This window comes from Genypterus blacodes, unplaced genomic scaffold (assembly GCF_046128005.1).
Source record: "Genypterus blacodes isolate CSIRO-AG114 ecotype Tasmania unplaced genomic scaffold, CSIRO-AGI_Gbla_v1 ptg000156l_1, whole genome shotgun sequence".
Classification (NCBI taxonomy): domain Eukaryota; kingdom Metazoa; phylum Chordata; class Actinopteri; order Ophidiiformes; family Ophidiidae; genus Genypterus; species Genypterus blacodes.
In genome coordinates this window covers 10,654,499-10,678,364 of record NW_027466957.1, presented here as the reverse complement: position 1 = coordinate 10,678,364, position 23,866 = coordinate 10,654,499, and the positions used below count along the sequence as shown (strand labels likewise).

General features: G+C 44.8%; 4 protein-coding genes and 2 non-coding genes across 7 annotated transcripts; 4 read left to right on the top strand and 2 right to left on the bottom strand.

Annotated features, from left to right (window-relative positions):
* Positions 1 to 310: 310 nt before the first annotated feature.
* Positions 311 to 382, bottom strand: trnah-gug (transfer RNA histidin (anticodon GUG)). The gene has a single exon. It is a non-coding gene; the product is annotated as a tRNA-His (tRNA).
* A 390-nt stretch (positions 383 to 772) lies between these two features.
* Positions 773 to 844, top strand: trnae-uuc (transfer RNA glutamic acid (anticodon UUC)). Its single transcript has one exon. It is a non-coding gene; the product is annotated as a tRNA-Glu (tRNA).
* Positions 845 to 958: 114 nt separating this feature from the next.
* On the top strand, positions 959 to 2,855 carry vma22 (vacuolar ATPase assembly factor VMA22). The gene is made up of 5 exons (XM_076166728.1): positions 959 to 1,293; positions 1,771 to 1,874; positions 1,960 to 2,072; positions 2,173 to 2,364; positions 2,515 to 2,855. The coding sequence occupies exons 1-5, from the start codon at positions 1,174 to 1,176 to the stop codon at positions 2,655 to 2,657; spliced, it is 672 nt and encodes a 223-aa protein (XP_076022843.1). The 5' UTR covers positions 959 to 1,173; the 3' UTR covers positions 2,658 to 2,855.
* A 342-nt stretch (positions 2,856 to 3,197) lies between these two features.
* LOC143012933 (zinc finger BED domain-containing protein 4) lies at positions 3,198 to 6,890 on the top strand. The gene is made up of 5 exons (XM_076166274.1): positions 3,198 to 3,746; positions 4,088 to 4,357; positions 4,442 to 4,701; positions 4,804 to 5,404; positions 5,499 to 6,890. Exons 1-5 carry the CDS (start codon positions 3,597 to 3,599, stop codon positions 6,339 to 6,341), a joined length of 2,124 nt encoding a protein of 707 aa, XP_076022389.1. The 5' UTR covers positions 3,198 to 3,596; the 3' UTR covers positions 6,342 to 6,890.
* A 2,133-nt stretch (positions 6,891 to 9,023) lies between these two features.
* apobec2b (apolipoprotein B mRNA editing enzyme, catalytic polypeptide-like 2b) lies at positions 9,024 to 11,877 on the top strand. The gene is made up of 4 exons (XM_076166596.1): positions 9,024 to 9,342; positions 10,200 to 10,380; positions 11,088 to 11,437; positions 11,594 to 11,877. The coding sequence occupies exons 1-3, from the start codon at positions 9,059 to 9,061 to the stop codon at positions 11,433 to 11,435; spliced, it is 813 nt and encodes a 270-aa protein (XP_076022711.1). The 5' UTR covers positions 9,024 to 9,058; the 3' UTR covers positions 11,436 to 11,437; positions 11,594 to 11,877.
* On the bottom strand, positions 11,744 to 20,482 carry LOC143013114 (basement membrane-specific heparan sulfate proteoglycan core protein). 2 transcript variants are annotated; one of them, XM_076166594.1, is made up of 21 exons: positions 20,331 to 20,482; positions 20,058 to 20,099; positions 19,199 to 19,510; positions 18,779 to 19,045; positions 18,306 to 18,587; positions 17,824 to 18,102; positions 16,672 to 16,962; positions 16,206 to 16,478; positions 15,764 to 16,033; positions 15,345 to 15,635; positions 14,886 to 15,158; positions 14,504 to 14,773; positions 14,085 to 14,375; positions 13,709 to 13,975; positions 13,512 to 13,626; positions 13,252 to 13,409; positions 13,049 to 13,150; positions 12,624 to 12,692; positions 12,399 to 12,458; positions 12,193 to 12,264; positions 11,744 to 12,054 (listed from the first exon to the last, which is right to left on the bottom strand). In XM_076166594.1, the coding sequence occupies exons 1-21, from the start codon at positions 20,359 to 20,361 to the stop codon at positions 11,996 to 11,998; spliced, it is 4,074 nt and encodes a 1,357-aa protein (XP_076022709.1). In that variant the 5' UTR covers positions 20,362 to 20,482; the 3' UTR covers positions 11,744 to 11,995. The 2 variants fall into 2 exon arrangements, with proteins under 2 accessions (XP_076022709.1, XP_076022710.1); XM_076166595.1 differs by having other exon boundaries at positions 19,199 to 19,507.
* Between the last annotated feature and the right edge of the window lie 3,384 nt (positions 20,483 to 23,866).

The following is a 23,866-nucleotide window of genomic DNA, read 5'->3' as shown; positions in this document are numbered from 1 at the left end:
CCCCCTTTTGATGCTTATAGTGCCCTTTTTACGTTATAAAGCAGTTAATTATAGTTAAATGATGTGTTTTGCGGGAAGTATTGTTTAAGAATAGGAAATCAGTTGAAGGTATTCTTTATTGACTGTAAATACCTACGTCCTATTTGTCCTATATCCAAATTTGTACATATGCTACATTTCGTACTGTATTTTCACCAAAATTGACGGCGTTGTTTAAATCCATCTGTGAATATATGATAGTTTCAATCAACCTATTATGGTTTAAGAAAAAAAAGCTAGTCCCCCTTGCCGTGTCAGGGATATCATTCCCTGCCGTGACCCGGATTCGAACCGGGGTTGCTGCGGCCACAACGCAGAGTACTAACCACTATACGATCACGGCGCGCTACTGGGGGACATGTCTGTGAAGGCGTCAGGAGGCTTTATCACTGTGGGCTGTTGGGTAAGTCGAACAATTGGTGAGAGGTATATAGGTCACTTTCGCTGTAAATACTGATATAAAAGAAGAAAACCGTTGAAGAAACTATGACGTATGTATTGACAGATTACAGACTGAGACAAAAACATGGCGGTGTAATGTTTGTACAAGTCGCTTGGCTTCCCTTCTTCCCCGGTTTCTGTGCTTCTGTCCTGAAGAGATGAAGACTCCGTCCTGCTACAGACCCATTGATACTATTCATATCGTTTCCATTCGTCATATTTTCAGATTCCATTCGTCACGGCCATACATGCGTCACTTCATATTCATTTGACACCTTACCACGTTTAATGGTCCCATATGGTCTAGCGGTTAGGATTCCTGGTTTTCACCCAGGCGGCCCGGGTTCGACTCCCGGTATGGGAACACGCTTTTTCTTAATTTTGTTTTCTTAATTTTTTGTACATAAAAGCAATAGCCCACAGAATTTCTTTTACACACCGCATTATCGATAATTTGCTTGTCTTTGTGCTTTCTTTATACAGTTTAGGACTAGGAACAATCTCTCAAATCGAATCATGTGACGTATATTGTCACATGACTGTTTGCGGAAGTGTTCGTGCTTAGTGAACCTCTCCTGGTCCAAGCGTTTCTATGAAGTAAAGATGTAAATGATCCCTACAGACGGCAGGTTGTTTTTACATAAATTAGGTGGTAACGTTTGTATTTGAATCGCCTTAAGCTACACCGTCGACATGGGTCTGTCAGAAGTGGAAGAATTATGTCACCAACTCGACGAAAAGCTGCTGATTTTCATGGACCAGCTGGAGTTACTTGAGGAGAAACGAAACGCTTTCAACTCTCTCATCGAACAGGTATCACCGATTATATGATCAACCGTATGAAGAAGACGTCATATCAAGTGTGTGTGTGTGTGTGTGTGTGTGTGTGTGTGTGTGTGTGTGTGTGTGTGTGTGTGAGAGAGTATCGGTAGTACTGGTCATAGTGCCAATCATACGTCTATCTAAGATAATATGTAATAATCATACAAAGATCCATCATATTCTATTATTATCAAATTGTACAATCTATATAAGGCTTTAATGTCAAGGTTTTGTAATCTTCAGCTTGTTTTGTTGTTTATACAGTTTAGTCAGGCATTCCTGCTCAAATGAACCCCAACCAGACCTTCAACTGAATGATTGTTAGTCCTTGATTTAGTCATTAACTCCAACCTCTCACTTCAGACAGTGTTTGATATATTTCTGTCATGATAAACGCATACAGAAGCAGCAAGAGAGTGTATTAATCTCCTTTTCAATTGACTAATAAAAGTCCCTTTCACGTTTTAGGGGTGGTTCTCCATTTCCCAGGCTCGGTATTCTATGGGGAACAAACAGGTCTCTGCTCTTCAGTACGCAAGTGAAATAGAGCCACTGGTCTGCGTTAACACTCGGTAAGGAGTCACACATTCTGAATGGAAGATTAGAAAGATCTGCGGAAGCTTTATCATTACCTCTTTCTTTCTTTCTGCATCACAGATCACTGGACAGCGGTTTGGTAGAGTTCTGCACAGAGAGAGCCACACAAAAGTCCAAAAATGAATCAGTAAATGCTGCGAGGCCTGTAGAGGATGTTGGGCCTCAGGAAGAAGGTTAGTGTGCCATGATGTGATTGTTGTAAAAAGAAACAAAACAAAACTCATTATTTTCAACTGTAATACATAGAATTGAGTATGTATGTGTCATTTACAGGTGTAAGAAGAAGGCACAAACCACAAAAGGACATTGTAGAACCAGAAGCGAGGGAAACACCAAGTAGTGACAAAGCTCCTGAAGCTCCACCAGTAAAGAGAAGAGAGCAGAATCCTCAACAAGACCCACTGAAGTGGTTTGGAATTTTGGTGCCACAGTCGCTGAAAGGAGCACAATCGGCATTCAAGCAAGGTGCGATGATGTCATACCTTCAGAACACGTCTACTCTACTACTAGATATACTGTAGATCTGTGTTTAGTTTAAGATTGATGGTGTTAATGTGTGCAAAATGAATGGGTTTGACTTGAAGTTGACCTCCCTCACCTTCTCTTCTGTGACAGTGATAGAGCTGTCGGCTGAGATCGCCACCCTCCAGTCTGCTATATTGGACACCAGGGAGGAGCTGAAGCAAGGCATGAAACAGAAACGCACGATGCAGGAGAAAAACGCCGCCGCCGCTCAGACCCACGAGGCCACAGACTGACGTTTGAGTCCAGATTAAGGTGTAGAAAGTGGAGGGTGAGGGGTCAGAAGTCAGTGAGGCCCTCCAGCTTCAGCACATCACTGACTCTGTGGACTGTCTTGTTGCTTGTGTAGTGTTTTGTTTACATGGATTTGTTTGTGGATTGTGCCGTAGCTTCACTCAGGTATTATTTATTGTTTTGTGTAGATTAGATTATATCGTGTAAATGTAAAACAACCTTTTCAATAAAATGATTTTGTGTCCAATCTGTGTATTTCTTTTAAAATAACTACTATTTAAATCATTCTTTATTCTACTCTCACCTCAGACATCCAACATATTCACATTAAAGCTTTGATGAGATGCTGCTTCGTGTTGTGAGCATATTACGGTAAAAATCGAGCGTCGACACCTTCCGATCCGGTGCGATGCGTTTGAGAACAGCCGAAGTTTACCGGGAACAGTCGAAATAGTAGGAAACGAAAGTCCCGTTTTATCGTGTGCGTGTGCGTGTGCGTGTACTTCCTGGTCCTATTCCACTCACAGTGACTGAGCCTCCATGAACCGCGGCGCTGTGTGTCCGCTCTGCTTGCGTCCTGAAGGCGGATGGCAGCGCAGGAACAACGGATGCAGCCTCCCTGCTTTATTATTGATGTTTCCAGACATCCGCAGCGGTCTCGGCAGCCGGTCGCGGCCGATTTCGGACGTGCAAACGACGCCAACCACGCACGGGATTACATTTTCTTTTGTCTGCGCAAACGGCAGCAACATTTTTTGATGTGCGATCGCGGAATTGGACGTAAACACGCCGGCCTGCGCGCAGGATAAGAGGCGAGCTGGTGGTGAGCCCCCCTGCCCCCCCAGTGCCTCACACACACACACACACACACACACACACACTGCCCTTGATCAAGCAAGTTGATTTTCTCACTTCTGGAGCAAGAGATCGCTTTTGCCCCAATGGCGTCAGTTTCCAAGGTGTCTATTCTGGATTACTTTAATATTGTGTTCGAAGGGGAAAATGGCAAAATCGAGTCCAACTGCAAGGCGTGCGGCACCAGAATCCAGGCGAAGCGAAGTGTCACGTCCAACTTCGTAACGCATCTCAAGGTAAGAATACAAAACAAAACGTGCTGTTGTGTGTGTTAACGGCAGCGGGGCGCCGAATACACATACATGCCTCATTCCTCTGTGTGTGTGTGTGTATGTGTGTGTGCGCGCGTGTGTGTGTGCGTGTCAATGATGCATCAGCTGTAAACACTTTTTACATCATTTTATATACATTAACTGGGATGATTCTAAGTACTTAGCTGTTGCTTTTCTGTGCCGGGGAGAATGTTCCTTATACATCCATTCAGACACAACAACATGAAGACTCCTCTGTTGTATATGGAAACGCAGAACTGAATGATTTCATGTGTCAGTGTGTCTTTGTGTCTCCTCTCACTCAGCGGAAGCACCAGGCCATGTATGATGACTTTGTGAAAAGGAAGGATATGAAGAGAGAGGGTTACTCCTCAGGCTCACTGCACAGTTTCACCACAAATGGAGGGAACACCCGCTATGCTCTCCCCACCAGCACTGGAGGCGGTGGGGGAGGAGGAGGAGGTGGAGGAGGAGGAGGAGGAGGGGGCGTTGGAGGATTGGGAACCCTGGAGGGAGGAGTGGGAGGGGGCGCTGGAGGAGGAGTGAGCAAGTTTGACAGGCACGACCCACGTCAGGTGTGTGTTTCTCCTCCCGTCATTGCAGTTGCAGATGAGAAAGACGGAGTATAGAGTCTCACGTGTGTTTCTTCTTCCCCGCAGGTTCTAATCTCCGAGGCCATAGCCAAGATGATCGTGCGCGATCTGCAGCCGGTGTCCATGGTGGAGAACCAAGGCTTCAGAGAGCTGCTGCAGCTCCTGGAGCCACGTTACACCCCTGAATCTCAGCACTACATCCAGGGCCAACTCCTCCCTGCCTACGCTTACCAGGCCCAGCTGGCAACCCGACAGGCTCTGGCCTCTGCACACGCCCTCAGCCTCAGCCTGGATCTCTGGAGGGGTCTGTCTGGAGCCACGTCAGGGTACGGAGGGAAAGAAACCTATCAAAGAGACGCAGTCGCTGCTTGCTTGGTTTCGTTCTTTCTCTGATGAATCTGTGTTCTCTTCTGTCTCTTTCCATCTAGGTACCTTGGAGTCACCTGCCATTTTCTTACATCTGATTGGCAGATGCGTTCAGCCCTCCTGGCTTGCCTCCCTCTGATTGGTGGCTGCTCTGGGAATCGTGTGATTTCAGACTTTGATGAAGTGTGTCACTCTCACGGTGTGTCGGGGAGAGCGTTCCGTGTCGTTGCCAACCCCTGCCTGGCTACAGCCAACCTAAAGCCATGTTGTCTTCCTGGCTTCCTGTTGGCACCTTCGCTTGCCAACGGACAACAGGAGGTTGATGAAGTGGAGGTGGACAGTGCTAACAGTGTGGAGGAAGGGAGAAGGAACGGCCATGGCGACACAGGAGAGGAGGGAGACTGGGAGGACTCGTGGGAACAGGGTTTGGGTGTGTGTCGCGTGGACTGCTTCTCTCGCTCTCTGGAGCAGTGTATCAGAGAGGGGCTGCTCTCATGTCCTCAGCTCTCCTCATCGCTGGCCAAAGCTGCCTGCTTCTACAACTACATTACCTCTGCCGTCCCACCAGAGAAGCTCAGTCAGGTGTTTGATGGTCCTGGTCTGATGTTGGGAGGACCAGGACTTGCACCGACTGCAATAAGAGACTGGGCTGCTCAGCTGAAGGTACAGTAGATCGTTTTACTACAAAATCTGCTTGTCTTGTCTCTGCTTGTCTTTAGTTGATTTATTTAAATGTATTGGCGTTTGTTTGCTGCAGGTGCTTCGGCGGCTGCTGGACTCGGTGGACTTCCTGGAGGAGGTTAGTGGTCCGGGGGAGCTGGCACTGGGCGGCTCAGAGCGAGCCATGCTGAGGGAGCTGACAGACACTTTAGAGCCCTTCACTGAGGCCTGGGACATGGTGCACGGGGACAGACAGGCAGACATACAGACAGACAGGCACGTGTCCATCAGTCTGGCCTTGCCGTGTGTCCTGGGCCTTCGTAAGCATCTCTCTGAGACGTCGGTGCTCCACTGCCCCTCTCTGCTGTTGGGGCTCAGCCAGGCTGTGGAGCGTCGGCTGGCCCCCATGCTGGAGGACCCCCTCTATATCACTGCCACCACCCTGGACCCCCAGTTTAAGCTCACATGGAGCAGCAACCCAGACTGGCACAAGCAGGTTCTCCTGGAGGAGTTAACCAAACATTCCATGGCCTCCAGCCTCTTAGACCCCAACACAGACCTGCATTCTCAAGCCCAGACTCCTCCGGCCTCAACTCCGTCTCCGGTCTCCTCGCTGTCACGGCCCTGCAAGCTGTTCTCCTTCATCAAGCAGAGACCCACCACACAGGCCAAGAGCCTGGAGCAGGAGTTGGCCGTGTACCTACGCGAGGAGCCCACAGATGAGGAGGCTTTGCATTTCTGGCAGCGTAAAGCCATCGACTTTCCTCTGCTTGCCCAAGTGGCTAAGAGGGCGTTCACCATCCCTGCGTGCGGCACTGTGGTGGAGAGCATTTTCACCGCTGCCGGACGCTGTCTGCATGCCGAGAACGGCCGTGTCTTACCAAAGAACCTGGAGACGCTCATCTACCTCAAAGCCAACTACAGATTATTATGGACCTAGTTAAGACTCACGTATTTATGACTGTAAGGTCAAATGAGCTGACAGAATAACAGTTTGGCTGTGCGACGGCGCCACTTAAACCCAGAGTTCAGAGCTGAGCCCCTGTTTGGATTCTTGACGAGGGTTGTCAAGGCTACTCTAGGTGTGGAATGTGTGTTTGCTATGTTGCCTGCATATTTACCATCATAGCATATGCTGGGAGACCACAGGAGCGAGAGGCAGATCAATAGTAAAGCATTTATCTGACATTATACAGCCTGACAGAGCAGGATCTCCACACAAACACACCGCTAAACCCACATTCTGCCCTCCAACGCCCCCAAACACAGAGCCAGACAATAATGGGCCCACTGGACTACCGAGGATGATCAAATATCCTATGAGTTATTCTCATGAGGACACAATGGCCACGGAGGTTATGACTAATTTCTTTGTAGTTTTTTTTTTAAAATGAGGAATGAAGGCATCAGCTGCCAAACCACATGACAGTGCACCGTGCCCCTTTCCTGTTTACTCTGTATGTGTGTGTGTGTCATTATAATAAATGACTTCCACTCCCCAATGCAGAGGTGTGTATGCTGTGCAGATGTGGAGGCACTCAAGCGCAGTGTATGTGTGTGTGTGTGTGTGTGTATGTGTGTGTGTGTGTTTGTGTGTGCGTGTGTGTGTGTGCGCGCGCGCGCGTGCGATCACGGTTTGTTCTAGATATAAGATGAATTCCGCTGTGTTCTCATCTCATTATTCATTCATTCCTTCCTCTGCCTCCTCCTCACCTCACATGAACCCACACCCAGCCCATTTCAGTTCCATTCCAATTTCATTATCACCACTTTTTCTTCTTCTTCTTCTTTTCCTTATTCTTCTCTTTTTCAATTTCATGTCGTGTTCTTGCGGCTGAACTGTGAGGCATTGAAATGGGTTTGACCCTGCTTCTGCCCCCTCACAGAGACTTCACCCAGCGTTTCTGAAGCCGCTGCTGTGCCAGGCTGCAGTCTGTAAGGAGCGGCTGTGGGAGCTCTGTATGTGTGTGTGTGAGAGTGTTTGCCTTCACTCTGTGAGTCTGGGCCGGGCCAGTGGGGAGGCTGCGTAATTGGAAATAATTCCATTACAGTTAGATTTGAGTCAGCGGGCAGGCAGGCAGCAGTCTCATCCTACTGTGTCCTTCTTCTCCCAGCCTGCTGAGCTCACAACATGTTATGGCTGCAAACACATGGAGGTATGAGGGGGAAACTTCACTGTGTGGAGCTCTGAATAAAAATAAACAGTATGGCACATATTAATCACCCGATTTGATAATGAATGGTTGGGGAGGAAATGTTTGCCCGAATCCTCTGGTCTCGCTGTGTGAGATGGTTTCCACCTTTAGATGTCTGAGATAATGTGATGGCTCTCCTGGATGGTAATGATTAAAGATAGCAGTGATCTTGATTATCACCCCGGGACGTCTCAACATGCAGCGTGAGATATCTGAGTAGATGTGTGTGTTTCCACTCATCGTATGGGTGTGTGGTTGTTGTTTGTGTGTGTGTGTGTGTGGAGAGCAGCTTGAAGTCTCTCTCTCTCCCTCCCCTTTGGGCTGTGACAGCTCATCCATTCGAGTTAGAAGAGCAGGCTGGGCTGCGGTCTTGTTGGTAATTGCCTCTGAAATGAATTACTTGGCAGAGAGTGAGAGAGACTGAGGGAGGGAGGGGAGGAAATTGTAATTGAACTGCCCCCTCCCTCCCTCCCTCCCTCCCACCGGTCTCCCTTATGCCTCAAGTTATTACATCTGCAGTGCAGAAAGCCATTTTCCATCCACACACACACACACACACACTCACACACTCTCACAAAACCAATTTTTCCCCTCCCCCACGCAATGGCCTCAGCCGAGGACCGTATTGATGCAGGGTGATTTCAGAGATTGATTGCTCACAGACACATACGCACTGGGCGACTACTGACTCTTATTCATAGCTGGGACAAGTACGTTTTCTCTAGTTTGTGCTCTAGTGTGTGTGTGTATGTGTGTATATGTGTGTGCGTGTGTGTGTGTGTGTGTGTGTGTGTGTGTGTGTGTATGTACTGTATATAAATGATGTGTTTGCACCTTATGCCCCCACAGTATTGCCCCCTCTGGGATGCCCTTTGGCTAGCCTTGTTGCTATTGGTAGCTGAGGAGCAGGACTTTAGAGTTGGCACAAACAAAAAATGGTGTACAGTATCAAATGAGAGAGAGGGAGGGAGAGAGAGAGAGAGCCCTGGTTACCGGTACACACACACACACACACACACACACACACAGACCTAACCTAAGCGTTGTTATTAATAACTCGGCTGTTGGTGGTTTGCTGACAGATGCTAAGCCTGATGAATCTGAGCGCCGTGTCTCGTGTTTGTGACTGTGCATTAATACAAACTACAGGAGTTTCCTTTGGGAAGTGTAAGAAGTGTGTAAGAGATATGAGTCCAGACTCGCCCCTCTCACTTGTGCCTCTTCGTCGCGTTCACTGTGATGCTGTCCTTTGACCTTTTACTAACCATGACATGGAAAGAGAGGGGGAGAGCCACATGCCAGTGCCCAGGCCAGACATGCACACAATGGCATCTATTTCTGGCTAAGGCCGACCTAACTCGGGTTATCACTCCTCTCTCTCTCTCCACTCACTCTCTCTCTCTTTCTCTCTGTGGTGCCTTCCTTATCGTACACTCTCACACACACTCTCTACCAGTCAACCATGGCTGACCGGAACAGCAAGCCAAGTGTCAAGAAGAAGGAGAAGAAGGTGGACAACAAAGAAAAGGAAAAAGCCAAGGAGGCAAAAGCCAAGGAGCCAACAGTGAAAAAGACGGACAAAGTTGCGAAAACGCCCGAAAAGGCCGCCGAGCAGCCTGTGGCGACGGCAGAGGGAGAGAAGAAGAACGGGGACAACGGAGGAGCGGCAGGAGCAGAGGGGAACAATAAGGAGGAGAATGGAGAGTTTCAGCCCATTGAGCTGCCACCATTTGAAATCGTCAAAGGGTGGGTAAGACACACACACACACACACACACACACACACACACACACACACACACACACAGAGAGGCGCTTCACCCACCAAATCGCACTTTTCAACCTTTTTCTCATTTGTATTTGTTTGTTTTTCACTCATTTCTCTTGTCTTTCCGTACGCCACACATGTACTTCATATATCAATCAATCATTCTGCTGCCTCTCCCCTGCCATCCTCCATAACCCGGCAGTAATAATAGAGATGAGTCACCAAGTCAACACTGTTGCCGGCCGCTGCTATATCACTATCTCTCTCCATAGCATCTGATCCGTCAAAAACGCTGTCTTCTCAGTCGCAAGCCATTTGATATGAAAGCTGTTGGATGATCTGTTTATGTAGGCGAGCTAATCGTGCCCAATATAACAGTGGGTTTAATCAAGGAAAAGCTGGAGGGGGGAGGGGACGGGGAGGGGGGCGACTGTTTGTTTGGTGTTTGGTTAATTCCGGTGGCTGAATGAACAAAGGCCCGGTTCATCCTCAGGTGGTGGGATGAGTTGAAAGTCAGCAATATTAATAGAAACATGAGTTTATTCACTAAAAGCCTCATTAATCCTTTAATTACAGCGCTGTCATAGTCCATGGTGGAGACTGGCTGTCATTATTATCCTCTTACCGCGTCTTGGATGGTGAACATTCCTTCGGCGGTTATCAAATTCATCATTAAATGCGCGACTCATCTGCTCAGTCAGTGGATCAGTACGTCTGGTTACACTCTCATGTTTGCACAGCGAACGGAATGGTGACATTTAGAGAAACACTTTATTTCGGTGAGAGCAATGTGGGTTATTTATACGAATCTCTTGAAACTGTCATTCTCCACCCAGGGAGCAGATGAGCCAGTTTTACTTCAAGTTTCAGTTCAGGAACGTGGAGTATTCATCAGGGAGGAACAAGACCCTGCTGTGCTTCAGAGTGGATACAGAGGGAGGCAGCACAGAGCCCCTGAAAGGTTATATGGAGGATGAACATGCCACAGCTCATGCCGAAGAGGCCTTCTTTCAGCAGGTAATGCACTCACTCAGCTGTTAGGATTATTGTATGATTCAATGATGATTATTTCAAAATCAAAGCAAATTCAAGCACTTTCCAAGAATTTGAATTGAATTTGATTTCAAGACAACCTTACTACTGTGGCGAATTAAATATTTATATGTATTGAAAAGTGTTGCAAAGATCCATGCTGAAGGATGAACAGAAGGAAGTATGTGAGCTTATCTATCATGCACCAAAAGGGCACAAATCACATACACTTACTTACTGGCAGATGTGGACAGAGGCATTATACTAGATTTTGGTTATATTTTGCCAAAGAAAATGTCAAAGAAAGAGATAGAGAGCTAGAATTTCAGGCACAGCACAGCAGGATGAAGGATCCATTGCTATGAGTTTGGAGCAAATTTGGGTCAAATTGTCAGTCAATATCAGTGTAACCATGGACCAAAAACTTTTATCTTGCAAGAAGAAATGTCAAACTGACACACACATATATGAATATAGAAAGCTAATTATTCAACCAGATAACAATTTACAATGAAAATAATGCAATTACAATTTCATTTCAAGCTGTTTCCCAGCATTTTATTCCAAATCCAATCCTTTTCAAACCTTGGAAACACATTGAAATGGAAACATTTAAGGATTTCCAGCTCATTTGTCAACTCCCATTTGTGATGGTTCCTAATCATTCTTGTTCTCCTTCTCACTCCTCCCAGGTGCTCCCTGATTCCACCTCCACCCAGGCCTACGACGTGACCTGGTACGTGTCGTCCAGTCCCTGCGTGGCTTGTGCGGCCAAGCTGACCAACATCCTGCGCCAGCGGAAGAAGCTGTCTCTCCGCATATTCTGTTCACGCTTATTTGAGTGGGAGGAGCCTGAGATAGTAGAGGGGCTGAAGGCCCTGGCCAGCGCCGGCTGCAAGCTGAGGATGATGAAGCCAGCTGACTTCCTGCTTGTGTGGGATACGTACGTGGACAAGGAGGAAGAAAGCTTTGTACCATGGGAGGATTGTCAGGAGAACTACAACTACTACATGGAGAAACTGGCTGATATCCTCAAGTAGTTGTGAGTGTTTTAAGGTCATATACAATTTGTGTGTTCATCATGGATCTATGGCTGTTTTTTATTCTTCTTCTCCTTTTTATGATGAGAAATGTTCAATATTTAGACAGGACCTTTATTGAAGAGTGTGTCATTTGTGCCCTGTTTTGTGTCTTACAGCACCGTTGGAGGACAGGTCAGGACAGATCAGTCCACTCGACTGAAGCACAAAAACAATAGACGGTGCACATCAGTGTTGAAGTGAATCAAAACTCATTGACATTTTTGTTGGCAGTTTGTATTTAATGTACACTTTTTTTTCATAAGAAGCCATAAAGTCATGAGAATGCTTTATAGTACAACAAGAAGACCACAATAACATAGACTACAGAGATGAGAAATAGGCTTTAAGAGTGGGATGAATTATATCTACTGACATCTGGTGTTTGTCCCAAGAATTGAAACATGAACAGAAAGATAGAAATTCGTTAATGTGTGTATATCAATAATACTGTAACATTTAAGAAAATATGAATATAACTGAAAACTATGTAACGGAGTATGATGTAATGAAGTATGTTGTTACTTGAAGGAAATCAGGCCGTTGCTCTCTGCTTCATTGGGGGTCTCAGTTGTCACTGCTGGAAGGAGAGGGACAGGAGGGGGAGAGAGAGAGAGATGGTTCAATAATACATAATGCTTCAGTGATTGAGGCGCTGGCAGTGTGCCCATCATCACAGACACACACAAAAAGGGCATTTGTGATCTGGCTCTATTACCTTGTCCCTCCTGGGGGGTTATGGGAAGTGGTGTTAATTCACTGCATATTTGGTCATCATCATCAACCACATCTGCAGAATAGAAGAAAAAAAAGAGTGCACAGAGACAACTGAGCTTTCAGTGCGTGGATGAAATAAAGGAAGCTTTGTGTCATTTATTAAACATGTTTTCCATTGTATGTATAAGTGATTCTGGAGTTATTTACCTTTACATGGAGCGATCAGCGCTGCATCAGTGATGTACTCCACCAGCGGATTTGGTGCATCTACAATAATCAAACGAGAGCAAAGCACTTTAAAGCACAACGCAGTATTCACTTGAAGCACCGGTGCAATTTCACAAGCAGCAATTACAGAAATGACTCAGAGATGAATGAGAGGCAAAGAGAGACGCGCCACCATCAGCAGCCTGCAGGGCGGCGCCAACGTACCGTCTCGTGCCTTCAGCTCAGCCATGGTCAGGAACAGGTTGGGCTCCTCTATCCTCTCTGCAGCCGCAACTGTGTGAGAAAGGCAGGTGAGCTCATGTAGAGGAGAGGAAGATGACTGTTTGGATAATAGTTTAATTTCAGTGTAATAGGGTTGTTGTTGTTTTTTAGATTAGGTTCACTTAATTGGGTAATTTCAACTATTAATAATACTTTTATGTCTTTCACATTTCTTTGTGTCAACAGAGCGTGGATGGCTTTGTGACTTTATAGTGGGGCATAAACAGTTACTTCAGGTCAGATATTGAAACAAATGATGCTGTGAGATATGAGATGATGCGATAATGAGATGAAGAGATGAAGAGATGATGGGATGATGAGATGATGTGATGGTGGGATGATGGGATTCCTAAAAACTAAAGCCAAACCTGGTTTGCGGGTCACTCTGATGTAAATACTCCCAATAAAAACAGCGATGAGGCCGAAGAAGATGCAGCCCGAGATGGAGAGAAGCACCCTTCTCTTCATCACTGCAGAAAATCACAAAAGAGACAGAGAAGTAATATCTCCAAACACTACAATCTATGGATTTCAACCTTTTCCCATTGATTTCTTGTAGAGTTACACTCACAAAGGTATTTGGTCTTGAATTGTGCACTCTTGGTTGAATAATTTGGCCTTCCTGCACGGACACCCTGACAGGCGTACAGGCTCTGCTCAGGATCATTCTGGGGTGTGACCAAGTGTATGTGAGAGGATATATGATCGATATTTTGAACTTCTTTGAACCTGTTTCAATGTTCAGAAAGAAAGTGAGATTAAACAAAGCTGGCACGTCACATGACTCATCTCAGACTACAAAGTACTATAAAGTGGAGTTTTGGGTGATACCATGTAAAGTTCCACTGATCCCCGCTCCCTATCACTTCACAGCTGAGCTTCAGGCTGTCGGTGGAGAAAACTTCTGACCAGCCAGTCAGCAGGGTAATAGCCGCCCATGGACGCACTGCAGACACACACTCAGCACTTTAGAGAAGTTGTTTGCACATGCACAGAATAATGAAAAGGAGAAGATATAGGAACCTCACCCTCAATGTTTACTGTCCAGGCCTGACTGTCTGTGTAGAAGACGGTTGGGCCTCTCTTAGCTCGGCATTTATAAGATCCACTGTCTGCAGTCACAGCAGAGCTGATGGTGTGAGTGTTTCCAGAGGCACTGAGCTGCTTGTCATCTTTGAACCACACGTATTCCCACCCAGAGGAGACGTTAATGTGGCAGCTGAAGAGCAGCGAGTCTCCCGTGTACATCACTGCGTATGATGGATCCTGCTTCAGTTCAGCGCTGGGTTCCTTAGCTGAGGATTGAATAATAATATAGATAAAATATAGAAAACTCCATCACCTTATGTCAGTGTCTAAATAAAGCCACAAAAATACTCAATGAAAACAAGTGGAAACACTCACCATAGACGGTCAGTGTGAGTCCAGATGTGACGTTAGTGAGGACAGACCTGCTCTTGTGTTGGCCCTGACATTGGTATTGTCCACCATGAGAAGCTGAAGCAGATTGGACAGAAAGAACGGCTCCATCCAATTCAAAAGACACAGAGTTACCAGCCTGGAGCTTCTGATCATCTTTGTACCACGTGTACGTCCAGTCAGAGTTGCCCTGAACGCCACAGCTCAACTTCACGCTCTCAAAGGGAAACACGTCCAACCACGCCGTCTTTTGGTTCAAGGACGGAACAGGAATTTCTAAGAAACATTCAGACAGATGAGTCCATTTCCAGCTTTTTATCGTAACATTACAGAGCAAGAAATCTATAAACAGGCAGTGGATACAGAAACAGATCATGAGAGAAACCAAACTCTCTGTGGCTCACCAGACACAAGCAGACGCCGCATGTCACTGGACTCTGAGCTGAAGGTTGTTCTTCCTCTCCTGGCCATGCATTGGTAAATGCCACTATGTGAAGCATTGGCAGTGGGGATTTTAAAGCTGCTGCCCCTGTGCAGGAGATCCACTCCATCTTTGTACCAGAGATACTCCCAACCAGAGGAGGGCTGAACTCCACACTGAAAGGACATCGACTCTCCATTGTAGATCTTCCCAACATCTGGATTTTGAATGATGGAGGGCTTTGGCTTATTTGCTGATCAAAAAAAGCAGGAGAACAATTTGTGGTTATTGTTGTGATTTGGACTGGGTTTGTGGTTGCTGCTCAAATGCTCAACAAACTGATAAATGTGAGGACTTCAGCTTACCTTTGATGTTCACACTTGCAGCCTGAGTTGAGTCTATGAAGAACACGGTGTCGTTTCCTCTCTTAGCTCGGCATTTATAAGATCCACTGCCTGCAGTCACAGCAGAGCTGATGGTGTGAGTGTTTCCAGAGGCACTGAGCTGCTTGTCATCTTTGAACCACACGTATTCCCACCCAGAGGAGACGTTAATGTGGCACCTAAAGAGCAGCGACTCCCCTGAGTACATCACTGTGTATGATGGATCCTGCTCCAGTGTGACACTGGGTTTCCTGCCTGAGGGTTGATAATCATCACACTGACATGAACAATATGTAAAAGTCCTAAGATATTATATGAAAAATGACTTTAATCCCTTCTAGTGCGGCAAACTAATAAAAATCAATTAAATTTTAAAAAAATATCAACAAATCTTCAAAATATCATCAAAAGTCTTTAGATATGCTCATTACAAACACTCACCATAGACGGTCAGTGTGAGTCCAGATGTGACGTTAGTGAGGACAGACCTGCTCTTGTGTCGGCCCTGACATTGGTATTGTCCACCATGAGAAGCTGAAGCAGATTGGACAGAAAGAACGGCTCCATCCAATTCAAAAGACACAGAGTTACCAGCCTGGAGCTTCTGATCATCTTTGTACCACGTGTACGTCCAGTCAGAGTTGCCCTGAACGCCACAGCTCAACTTCACGCTCTCAGAGGGAAACACGTCCAACCACGCCGTCTTTTGGTTCAAGGACGGAACAGGAATTTCTAAGAAACATTCAGACAGATGAGTCCATTTCCAGCTTTTTATCGTAACATTACAGAGCAAGAAATCTATAAACAGGCAGTGGATACAGAAACAGATCATGAGAGAAACCAAACTCTCTGTGGCTCACCAGACACAAGCAGACGCCGCATGTCACTGGACTCTGAGCTGAAGGTTGTTCTTCCTCTCCTGGCCATGCATTGGTAAATGCCACTATGTGAAGGATTGGCAGTGGGGATTTTAAAGCTGCTGCCCCTGTGCAGGAGATCCACTCCATCTTTGTACCAGAGATACTCCCAACCAGAGGAGGGCTGAACTCCACACTGAAAGGACATCGACTCTCCATTGTAGATCTTCCCAACATCTGGATTTTGAATGATGGAGGGCTTTGGCTTATTTGCTGATCAAAAAAAGCAGGAGAACAATTTGTGGTTATTGTTGTGATTTGGACTGGGTTTGTGGTTGCTGCTCAAATGCTCAACAAACTGATAAATGTGAGGACTTCACAAGCCCTTTGAGATATCGTATGGGATATTGGGCTATACAAATAAAATTAACTTGACTTGACTCACCTTTGATGTTCACACTTGCAGCCTGAGTTGAGTCTATGAAGAACACGGTGTCGTTTCCTCTCTTAGCTCGGCATTTATAAGATCCACTGTCTGCAGTCACAGCAGAGCTGATGGTGTGAGTGTTTCCAGAGGTACTGAGCTGCTTGTCATCTTTGAACCACACGTATTCCCACCCAGAGGAGACGTTAATGTGGCACCTAAAGAGCAGCGACTCCCCTGAGTACATCACTGTGTATGATGGATCCTGCTCCAGTGTGACACTGGGTTTCCTGCCTGAGGGTTGATAATCATCACACTGACATGAACAATATGTAAAAGTCCTAAGATATTATATGAAGAATGACTTCAATCCCTACTAGTGTGACAAACTGATAAAAACAAATTCATTATTATTTTTATTGTAAATTCATTAAAAAATCTTCAAAATATCATCAAAAGTCTAGATATGCTCAGTACAAACACTCACCATAGACGGTCAGTGTGAGTCCAGATGTGACGTTAGTGAGGACAGACCTGCTCTTGTGTCGGCCCTGACATTGGTATTGTCCACCATGAGAAGCTGAAGCAGATTGGACAGAAAGAACGGCTCCATCCAATTCAAAAGACACAGAGTTACCAGCCTGGAGCTTCTGATCATCTTTGTACCACGTGTACGTCCAGTCAGAGTTGCCCTGAACGCCACAGCTCAACTTCACGCTCTCAGAGGGAAACACGTCCACCCGTCCCGTCTTTTGGTTCAAGGACGGAACAGGAATTTCTAAAGACATAGAAGAAATAAATCCTTATTTATACATATTCTATAAATACAAATAAATTAAACAAATATAAATAAGATTAAATAATATATAGAACTAAATAAAAATATTTCAATTGCAACAACTTAGTGATCACACATGTCATGGTTTTGATATTAATAGGATTAATGGTGCATCCACTTTAGTAGCTCAACCACTGAGATCAACACTGTTTTCACCAGAAGAGGTCAGTGAAACATTGTTTTTCTGTCTCTCTGTGTTTCTGTTGTTAAAGAAGAAGGTTCCTCAGAATACAAACAGGAAATACCATTTTTATATATGCAAAGAAATATATATATATATATATATTATTTAATCTATATATATATATACAGTATATAGATATGGAAACAGACTCGGAATAGCCTGAAGTCAGACATTCCTGATTTATTGCCTCTTTATGTTTCATTATAAGTACAGCACAGACGTATTAAGAAACAGTTTCAAGGCAAACACAGTGACAGGACGTGTGGAGGAGATTAATGGCTTTTATCACTTAGTAATATACCCAGACAGTTGATGAGAATAAATAGATGACACCTTCCTCTTCTCTCTGATGTACATGAACATGATATATGCGCTTCACATTTCTGATGCTTCCCCGACTCATGCCCACTATGACCACAACATCCTGTTTCAACAGGAAATGCATTAAATGACTGAGGCAAGATGCTCGCAAAATGCAGTTTCAGAGTTCAGTGTTCCACTGCAGCCCTGACGCTTTGGCCTGAGACGACACCCAAGCACACGAGGAAATTACTTCATCCTCTTAAACACATTTCTCCTAAACAGAACAAATGATGTGATCTGACATTTTTACTCACCAACAACATCCAGAGTGACTTTCTCGCTGTCATCAGTTACAACCGTCTCGTTGTTTCTGACAGCCTTACACGAGTACTGCCCGCTATCGCTGAGGCGAGGTGAGCTGATGGTGTACGTGGCAACTCTGGTGTCAAAATTGTCGAGGTCCTTTCCGTCTTTGAACCACAGATACCCCCAGCCAGACGACACGTCCACTCTGCAAGTGAGGGTGACGCTTTCCCCGACATACACCTGCTGAAAACCAGGATCCTTACTCAGCGTTGGTCTGGGCTTGCTTCCTAAATCAGAGAGGCAGTGTAAAGTTATACTTCTTAGGTTATAGTTGGTAGAGGTAATGCAAATTGGTTTATATACAGTGTGTCTGCTTGTATTGTATTAGACTTTCTGTGCAAATTTACTGTAACTACATGTTTCAGGTACCTGTGGTGGTGAAATGATAAACAGGCAGTGTACAGAATGACAGAGACGCATCAAAGCTCACCGTAAACTGTGACATTGACAGGGTCGCTGAGCTCAGAGATGATATTCCTGAAAAGGTGCTCAGCTCGACACGTGTAGAGTCCTTGATCAGCCTGAGAGGGCAACTGGAAGAAGAGTGCCGAGTCCTCCAGGAAAACGCGATCGTCTCCTTTTAGCACCTGTCCGTTTCTTTGCCAGATGATTTTCCATTCAGAGTCGATTATGTCACAACGCAACTCCAGCTCTTCTTCCTCAAACACATCCAACCAGTGGCTCACTAGTTTCACTGATGGTTTAGGCAGATCTGAAAACAAGGAAGCAGTGAAAAAGGTTGGTATCAGTCCTCTTGATCACAAAGACTTGGTGCCACTTTGGTTATTTAGAAGCGGTGAAGGTCATAAGTCATGTATGTCAAAGTGCATACAGTGTATCATGTGTAGAGACAAGTGTGACCTGGCTGGTATCAAAGTCTGCTGGGTAGATTTGAATGCGTACCAGAGAACGTCAGTGTGATTGTTTCACTCTCGTCGGTGAAGAAGGGGCTCTGGCCTCGTTTGGCTCGGCACGTGTACCGCCCACCGTCAGACGGATTCGGAGAATTCAGGAGGTAATTTCCTTTTGTTCCAACTTCAACTCCATTCCGGTACCACAGGTACTGCCACCCGGTGGACACCTCAACCCCACAGCTGAGGGTCACGGACTCTCCGGTGTATATAACATCGTCTTTTGGAGTCTGGGTCACAGTGGGCTTGGGTTTGTTTGCTAATCAGAAACGAAAATGAAAAATAGAGTTACTTCACTTTTCACCAATTCACTGCCAATTGAATGACTCCAAAAATCGGGATTCCAGAACCAAAAGTGTGTTTGTGGATGGACAAAATTAGCTGTAAATCATCATTTAAGTTGAAATCTTACCAGTGACACTCAATGGAATGGCATTGCTGTTTTTTGACGTTTCCCCTCTTAGCTTTACTTGGCACCAGTATGTCCCTGTATCAGTCGGCTTGAAGGTGAGACTGTTTGAACTGGGATCAGAGGACGGCAGAGGTTTTCCTTCGCAGAAAAACAGGTATGTCCAGTCAGGAGAGCTGTTTGCAGTGTCGCAGCTGAAGCGGACAGATTCTCCTGCGTAAATAGGCCCATCAGGCAGATCCAAGGACAGAACCGGAAATAATAGCACTGGGAGCTCAGTGGGTGCAAAGATGACACTGGGCTGTGTGGTGACTGCTGGATGGAAGGGGAAACACACGCTTTTATTAACAACACACAGATTTAGTGGTTTACTACTATCACAAGTGCAGCAAAAGCAGTCATGTTCCACTTCTCTGTTAATGCATGAAACTGAGCTTAGAGCTGCAAAGAAAAAGTAAAAAAAAGAGTTTCACATGTACATTCATAATTTCTGTGTAAGGAAAAGTGCACTTTTGCACAATAGAACAAACTGTACTTATATAGAATGGGAACAAAATAATGAAACCCCAAGATGATGAAATATGACATGACAGCTCTGTACATGGAACCAACACAAATGCAAATCAGTCACAGTCTGAGGAACTAAAATGTAACTGCAATACATTGTTTTGACATATTGTTCCTGTAATTTTGTTGCCATGCGTTCTACCGGATTGCACAGGAACAATGCGTTTCACAATATGGTGAAACTGATGTGCTGTTATCTTGTCATGCCTGGTCATGCTGTGTAATTTGTGTTAGCATGGAGATATAAAGTGCCGGTCTAACTTTTTCAAAGGCAAATCTATGGAAACTTTCTTACCATCTTCATCGAGGTCCTGAGCAGCACAAAGAGAAGTGAGAGCTGTTGAAAAAGAGAAACTTTCAGCCGTTAATGGCCACAACTCTGATATATGGAGAAGAACCTGATTTGAAACTCCTAAATCAGACTTTATGACTATAACAGCTGACGTGAACAATGCAGCAGAGTTTAAATCATCATTTTCTGCACAGAATCATGTATTCAACTGGAATGAGAACACTGTAATTAATACTTTTACAATGATATTATTATAAAATTTCTCAAAAGACTTACATATGACGACGAAGACCTTGATAATCCACATGTTCCATTGAGCTGTACATGTAGCGAGTGCAATGATTCATATATGTACTGAGCTTCTGTCAGGAAAGGAAATAAGCAGACGACATGGGCGTAAGTTACAAGCTAATTTCTAAACTCACCTCAGGATAGCAGCATCCTCTCTAACATCTGCTTTCTTTGAAGCAACAGGAAGTGGGTTGGTCAACCACATTCAGATCTTTGTCATTTCAGCACTTGTTTAGCTGCTTCAAATGAAGAAGAAGAAAAGTGACAGGGGTTAGGGAATTGAAACAAAGTCCAAATATTCTTCATTCCTAAAACTGGAATGATTTGCAGCGAGTGAATCTTGTTAATCAGTACTTGATTTGATGTTTTTAAGGATTCAAATATTCTTAAAGGTTTCCAGAATATATAGAAATTCAATAAATAGAACCAAAGCAAAATGTGTGATAAACCCCAGACTGGTGTGAGTTTGGGTGGAGTGCCTGGACAACAAAGTTTCACACTAACATACTGTGACTTACTACTTAACACCCACAATCACAGTGATATTTGTAGTTTTCCGTTGTTATCTTTTACTTAGTGTATAAACACGGTCATGGGAAACAAGTTCTGTCATGGTTTCAGCTTGAGCCTTTACTGAATAAACACATGAACAGTTTAACACTTTCATGCACTGGGCTGTTAAAATAAAGCTATACTGTAATATGTGTATAGTACTAATATGAGAGAGAAGGAAACGTACTGTAGTTTCATTTTCCTCAGAACACTTGTTGCTTTTCCTGTTTCACCACAAGGTGTCAGTATTACACCGAAGAGACCACAAGCTTGATGTACGCCCTTGACCCAGATCAGTTTATGTTCAATCATACAGTAACGGAGCAAATCACCTTTCAGGCTCTCCAGTTGCTATCCCCTGGTTTCACCCTCGTCACCCCTGACCCCCCAGTGATGGTGATGGTTACTTCTTCTTTGTGTGAGATAGACCAACAGAAACTCTCCCTGTAGTAAAATCTACATTGCCTGAAGTAAAATCTTGCTAAAAACCTGCCCTTTATTGATACAGAGCAAGTCAATTCCATTGAGCCTGCATTTTGCTGATGAAGATCTACACCAACTTTATGATAGTAACCTTACTAGTACAAAACAGGGAGATGAAACTAACAATCTAAATGATGGCAAGCATACCTTCTTTCTTTTTTTTAACTTTTTTTTTGCTCTTAAGGTCGTGTTACAGCGTCACCATGGCAACCACTGGCTCACCAATCCGCAGCGGTCTCACCACATGGTCATCGTGAGCTGTAATACTAGGGGAACGCCCCCCTGAGCATGATAGGCGAAATTCGACTTCTCCTCATTCTTCACCAATTCAACGAACGCTGAGGACTCTCTGCTCAGTCCTCGACATTTGGCATGGTCAAATGGATTCTCTTTGGAATTGGAATGGGAAAGCAGTGTGTCCACTAAGACATTTCATGGGCTAAATATTGGAATCACATTTTAGTTAGAGAGTTGACCATGTTGAAATGATCTTGTTTGATAGTGGTGGTGCCAGGAGAAAATGAGAGAAAAGGAGGGCAAATGAGAACGACAGATTAAGAAAATGAGAAAAAAAAGAGGAGAGAAAGTACAGGAGTTATATTTGTATGTGTGAGAGGCAGTTCTTTGACATCTTGTGGTATTAAAGCGTCTTCTGCCTTCATACTGACTCTGCTCTGTCTCTGCTTAATTGGTTGCACCTGCTTTGAGTTGTCACTCTGATTGCTTGTAGCCAGGTGGTGTGGCTCAACATGGAAGACCAAGAGAGAGAAAGGTGAGAAAGAACGACAGAACAGGAAAATGAATAAAAAGAAAGCAAAAAATAACGACAAAATGACAAAATTATCATTCTTTGTCTTCTTCGTCAAACGAGAAGGAGAAGAAAAACAATGATAGATCGAGAAAAAGAGAAAAAAGAGGTGTAGAAAGAGAATAGAATAGAAAAACTAGAAAACAGAGGTGAGGAAAAAAACAACACAATAGGAAGACTAGAAAAAAAAAGAAAAAAGAACGATATAATGAGAAATCTATAAACGGGAGGTGAAGAAAAATAATGATAGAATAGAAAATCAATAAATTGGCACCAGGTGTTCCTACCAGGTTACCAGTCATGGAAATGGTCTTTTCAGCGCTGCAGTGGTTAATTCCACAGATGAGCTCCTTCTTCATGATGTGTTTACATTTCAATATTAAAGACAGAGGGAAATCAGTGCGGAGATTCAGGGTCAAGTTGGCCGTAATGTGAGGCACACGTTTAATACAAACCCATACAAAAAGACACTGCAAGTCTGAGGATTCAACGTTTTATTGAGTCATACACATATATAACAAATAGCAAATGGACACAGGCAGAAAAAAAACAAAAACATTGTAAATATAGTCTTACATACACGTCACCAACTAAAATAACGCAACATTTGGCTGACAGGGGTGGTTGGGTGTGGGTGTGGGGGTAGGGAGGCGTGGGTTTTCCCTGCATACTGTAAGGAGTGTGTGTGGGGAGGGATGTGCAGTTGGGAGGTGGTGGAAATAGATATGAGGCTGGGGCGTGTTTGGTGCTTCATCGCTCTCTTCATTAAGTACACACTGCTTCACAGCCAGCCATATTTCCTTCTCTCACCTCCCTTGAACGCTCTAGATAAGATAAGAGCAACACACACAAAGAGTCACAGAGAGGTCTAGTGGACACGCACACCTGCAGATAAACACACATTCAAACTCACCTCGCACCATAAGACCTGGACATCTGCTGGTCCTCTTTAAGGCACTGGTGGAAAGAGAATTAAAGTAAGAAAGGGGTTGAGTGGGGTCACGTGGGGTTAATTATCAATTTGTCCAAGAACAGTGCTTTTCGTCTTATCCGTGCATGTCTGTGTGCATGTGTGCGTCTTCCGCTGAGGATTGTGCGTCTCGGTTTCTGCCCTCTTAGCCCATTCTCTCTTCTTCTCGCACGACGCTGCTCTTGCCTGTTGACTCATGGTAATGTGAAGAGTTTCCCTGCGTGTCACATCATCTGGAGCCATTTTTAGAAGCTGTGGAGTGCCGCGCTGACATCACCTCTAACCCCACCCAAAAGGCTCTCACTCTCTCTATCTCTCCCTCTCTTCCCTCATTTTTCCCCACTCGAGGAGCCCTTCCCATGTAAGGCTGTCTCATAGGACTGCGTCTCACCCGGCAAACCGACCCGATGGTGTCACCTGGGGCCCTGTTCACACTTGGTACTAAAATGTGTCTTTGGTAATCCGAACACAAGTGGAACGGCTGTAAATACAGGTGTGGATGCGTCCAAACCACACTGAGGCTCGCTCCGGACACATTGAAAAGGCAATCAGGCACGCGTGTGTGACCAGGCTGACATTTCAGTCAAAAATGAAACTTAATCAGTGAAGGATGATTTATGCTCTCCTGGAGTTATTTTTATCATTTTCAGAGTCAAAATTTGTGTGCAAAAAAATCTAAGTAAGAATCAAATATGAGCCAAGTCAGAG

Bases quoted from the DNA above. Each gene is read 5' to 3' on its own strand.
- LOC143012933 (XM_076166274.1), top strand. From the start codon at position 3,597: ATGGCGTCAGTTTCCAAGGTGTCTATTCTGGATTACTTTAATATTGTG. The intron at 4,358-4,441 runs GTGTGTGTTTCT...TCTTCCCCGCAG, and splicing joins ACAGGCACGACCCACGTCAG to GTTCTAATCTCCGAGGCCAT. The intron at 5,405-5,498 runs GTACAGTAGATC...TGTTTGCTGCAG, and splicing joins ACTGGGCTGCTCAGCTGAAG to GTGCTTCGGCGGCTGCTGGA.
- vma22 (XM_076166728.1), top strand. From the start codon at position 1,174: ATGGGTCTGTCAGAAGTGGAAGAATTATGTCACCAACTCGACGAAAAG. The intron at 1,875-1,959 runs GTAAGGAGTCAC...TCTGCATCACAG, and splicing joins CTGGTCTGCGTTAACACTCG to ATCACTGGACAGCGGTTTGG. The intron at 2,365-2,514 runs GTGCGATGATGT...CTTCTGTGACAG, and splicing joins ACAATCGGCATTCAAGCAAG to TGATAGAGCTGTCGGCTGAG.
- LOC143013114 (XM_076166594.1), bottom strand. From the start codon at position 20,361: ATGTGGATTATCAAGGTCTTCGTCGTCATAT. The intron at 15,159-15,344 runs GTGAGTGTTTGT...ATCAACCCTCAG, and splicing joins ACTCACACTGACCGTCTATG to GCAGGAAACCCAGTGTCACA. The intron at 14,376-14,503 runs GTGAGCCACAGA...AATGTTTCTTAG, and splicing joins GCGGCGTCTGCTTGTGTCTG to AAATTCCTGTTCCGTCCTTG.
- apobec2b (XM_076166596.1), top strand. From the start codon at position 9,059: ATGGCTGACCGGAACAGCAAGCCAAGTGTCAAGAAGAAGGAGAAGAAG. The intron at 9,343-10,199 runs GTGGGTAAGACA...TTCTCCACCCAG, and splicing joins CCATTTGAAATCGTCAAAGG to GGAGCAGATGAGCCAGTTTT. The intron at 10,381-11,087 runs GTAATGCACTCA...CACTCCTCCCAG, and splicing joins AAGAGGCCTTCTTTCAGCAG to GTGCTCCCTGATTCCACCTC.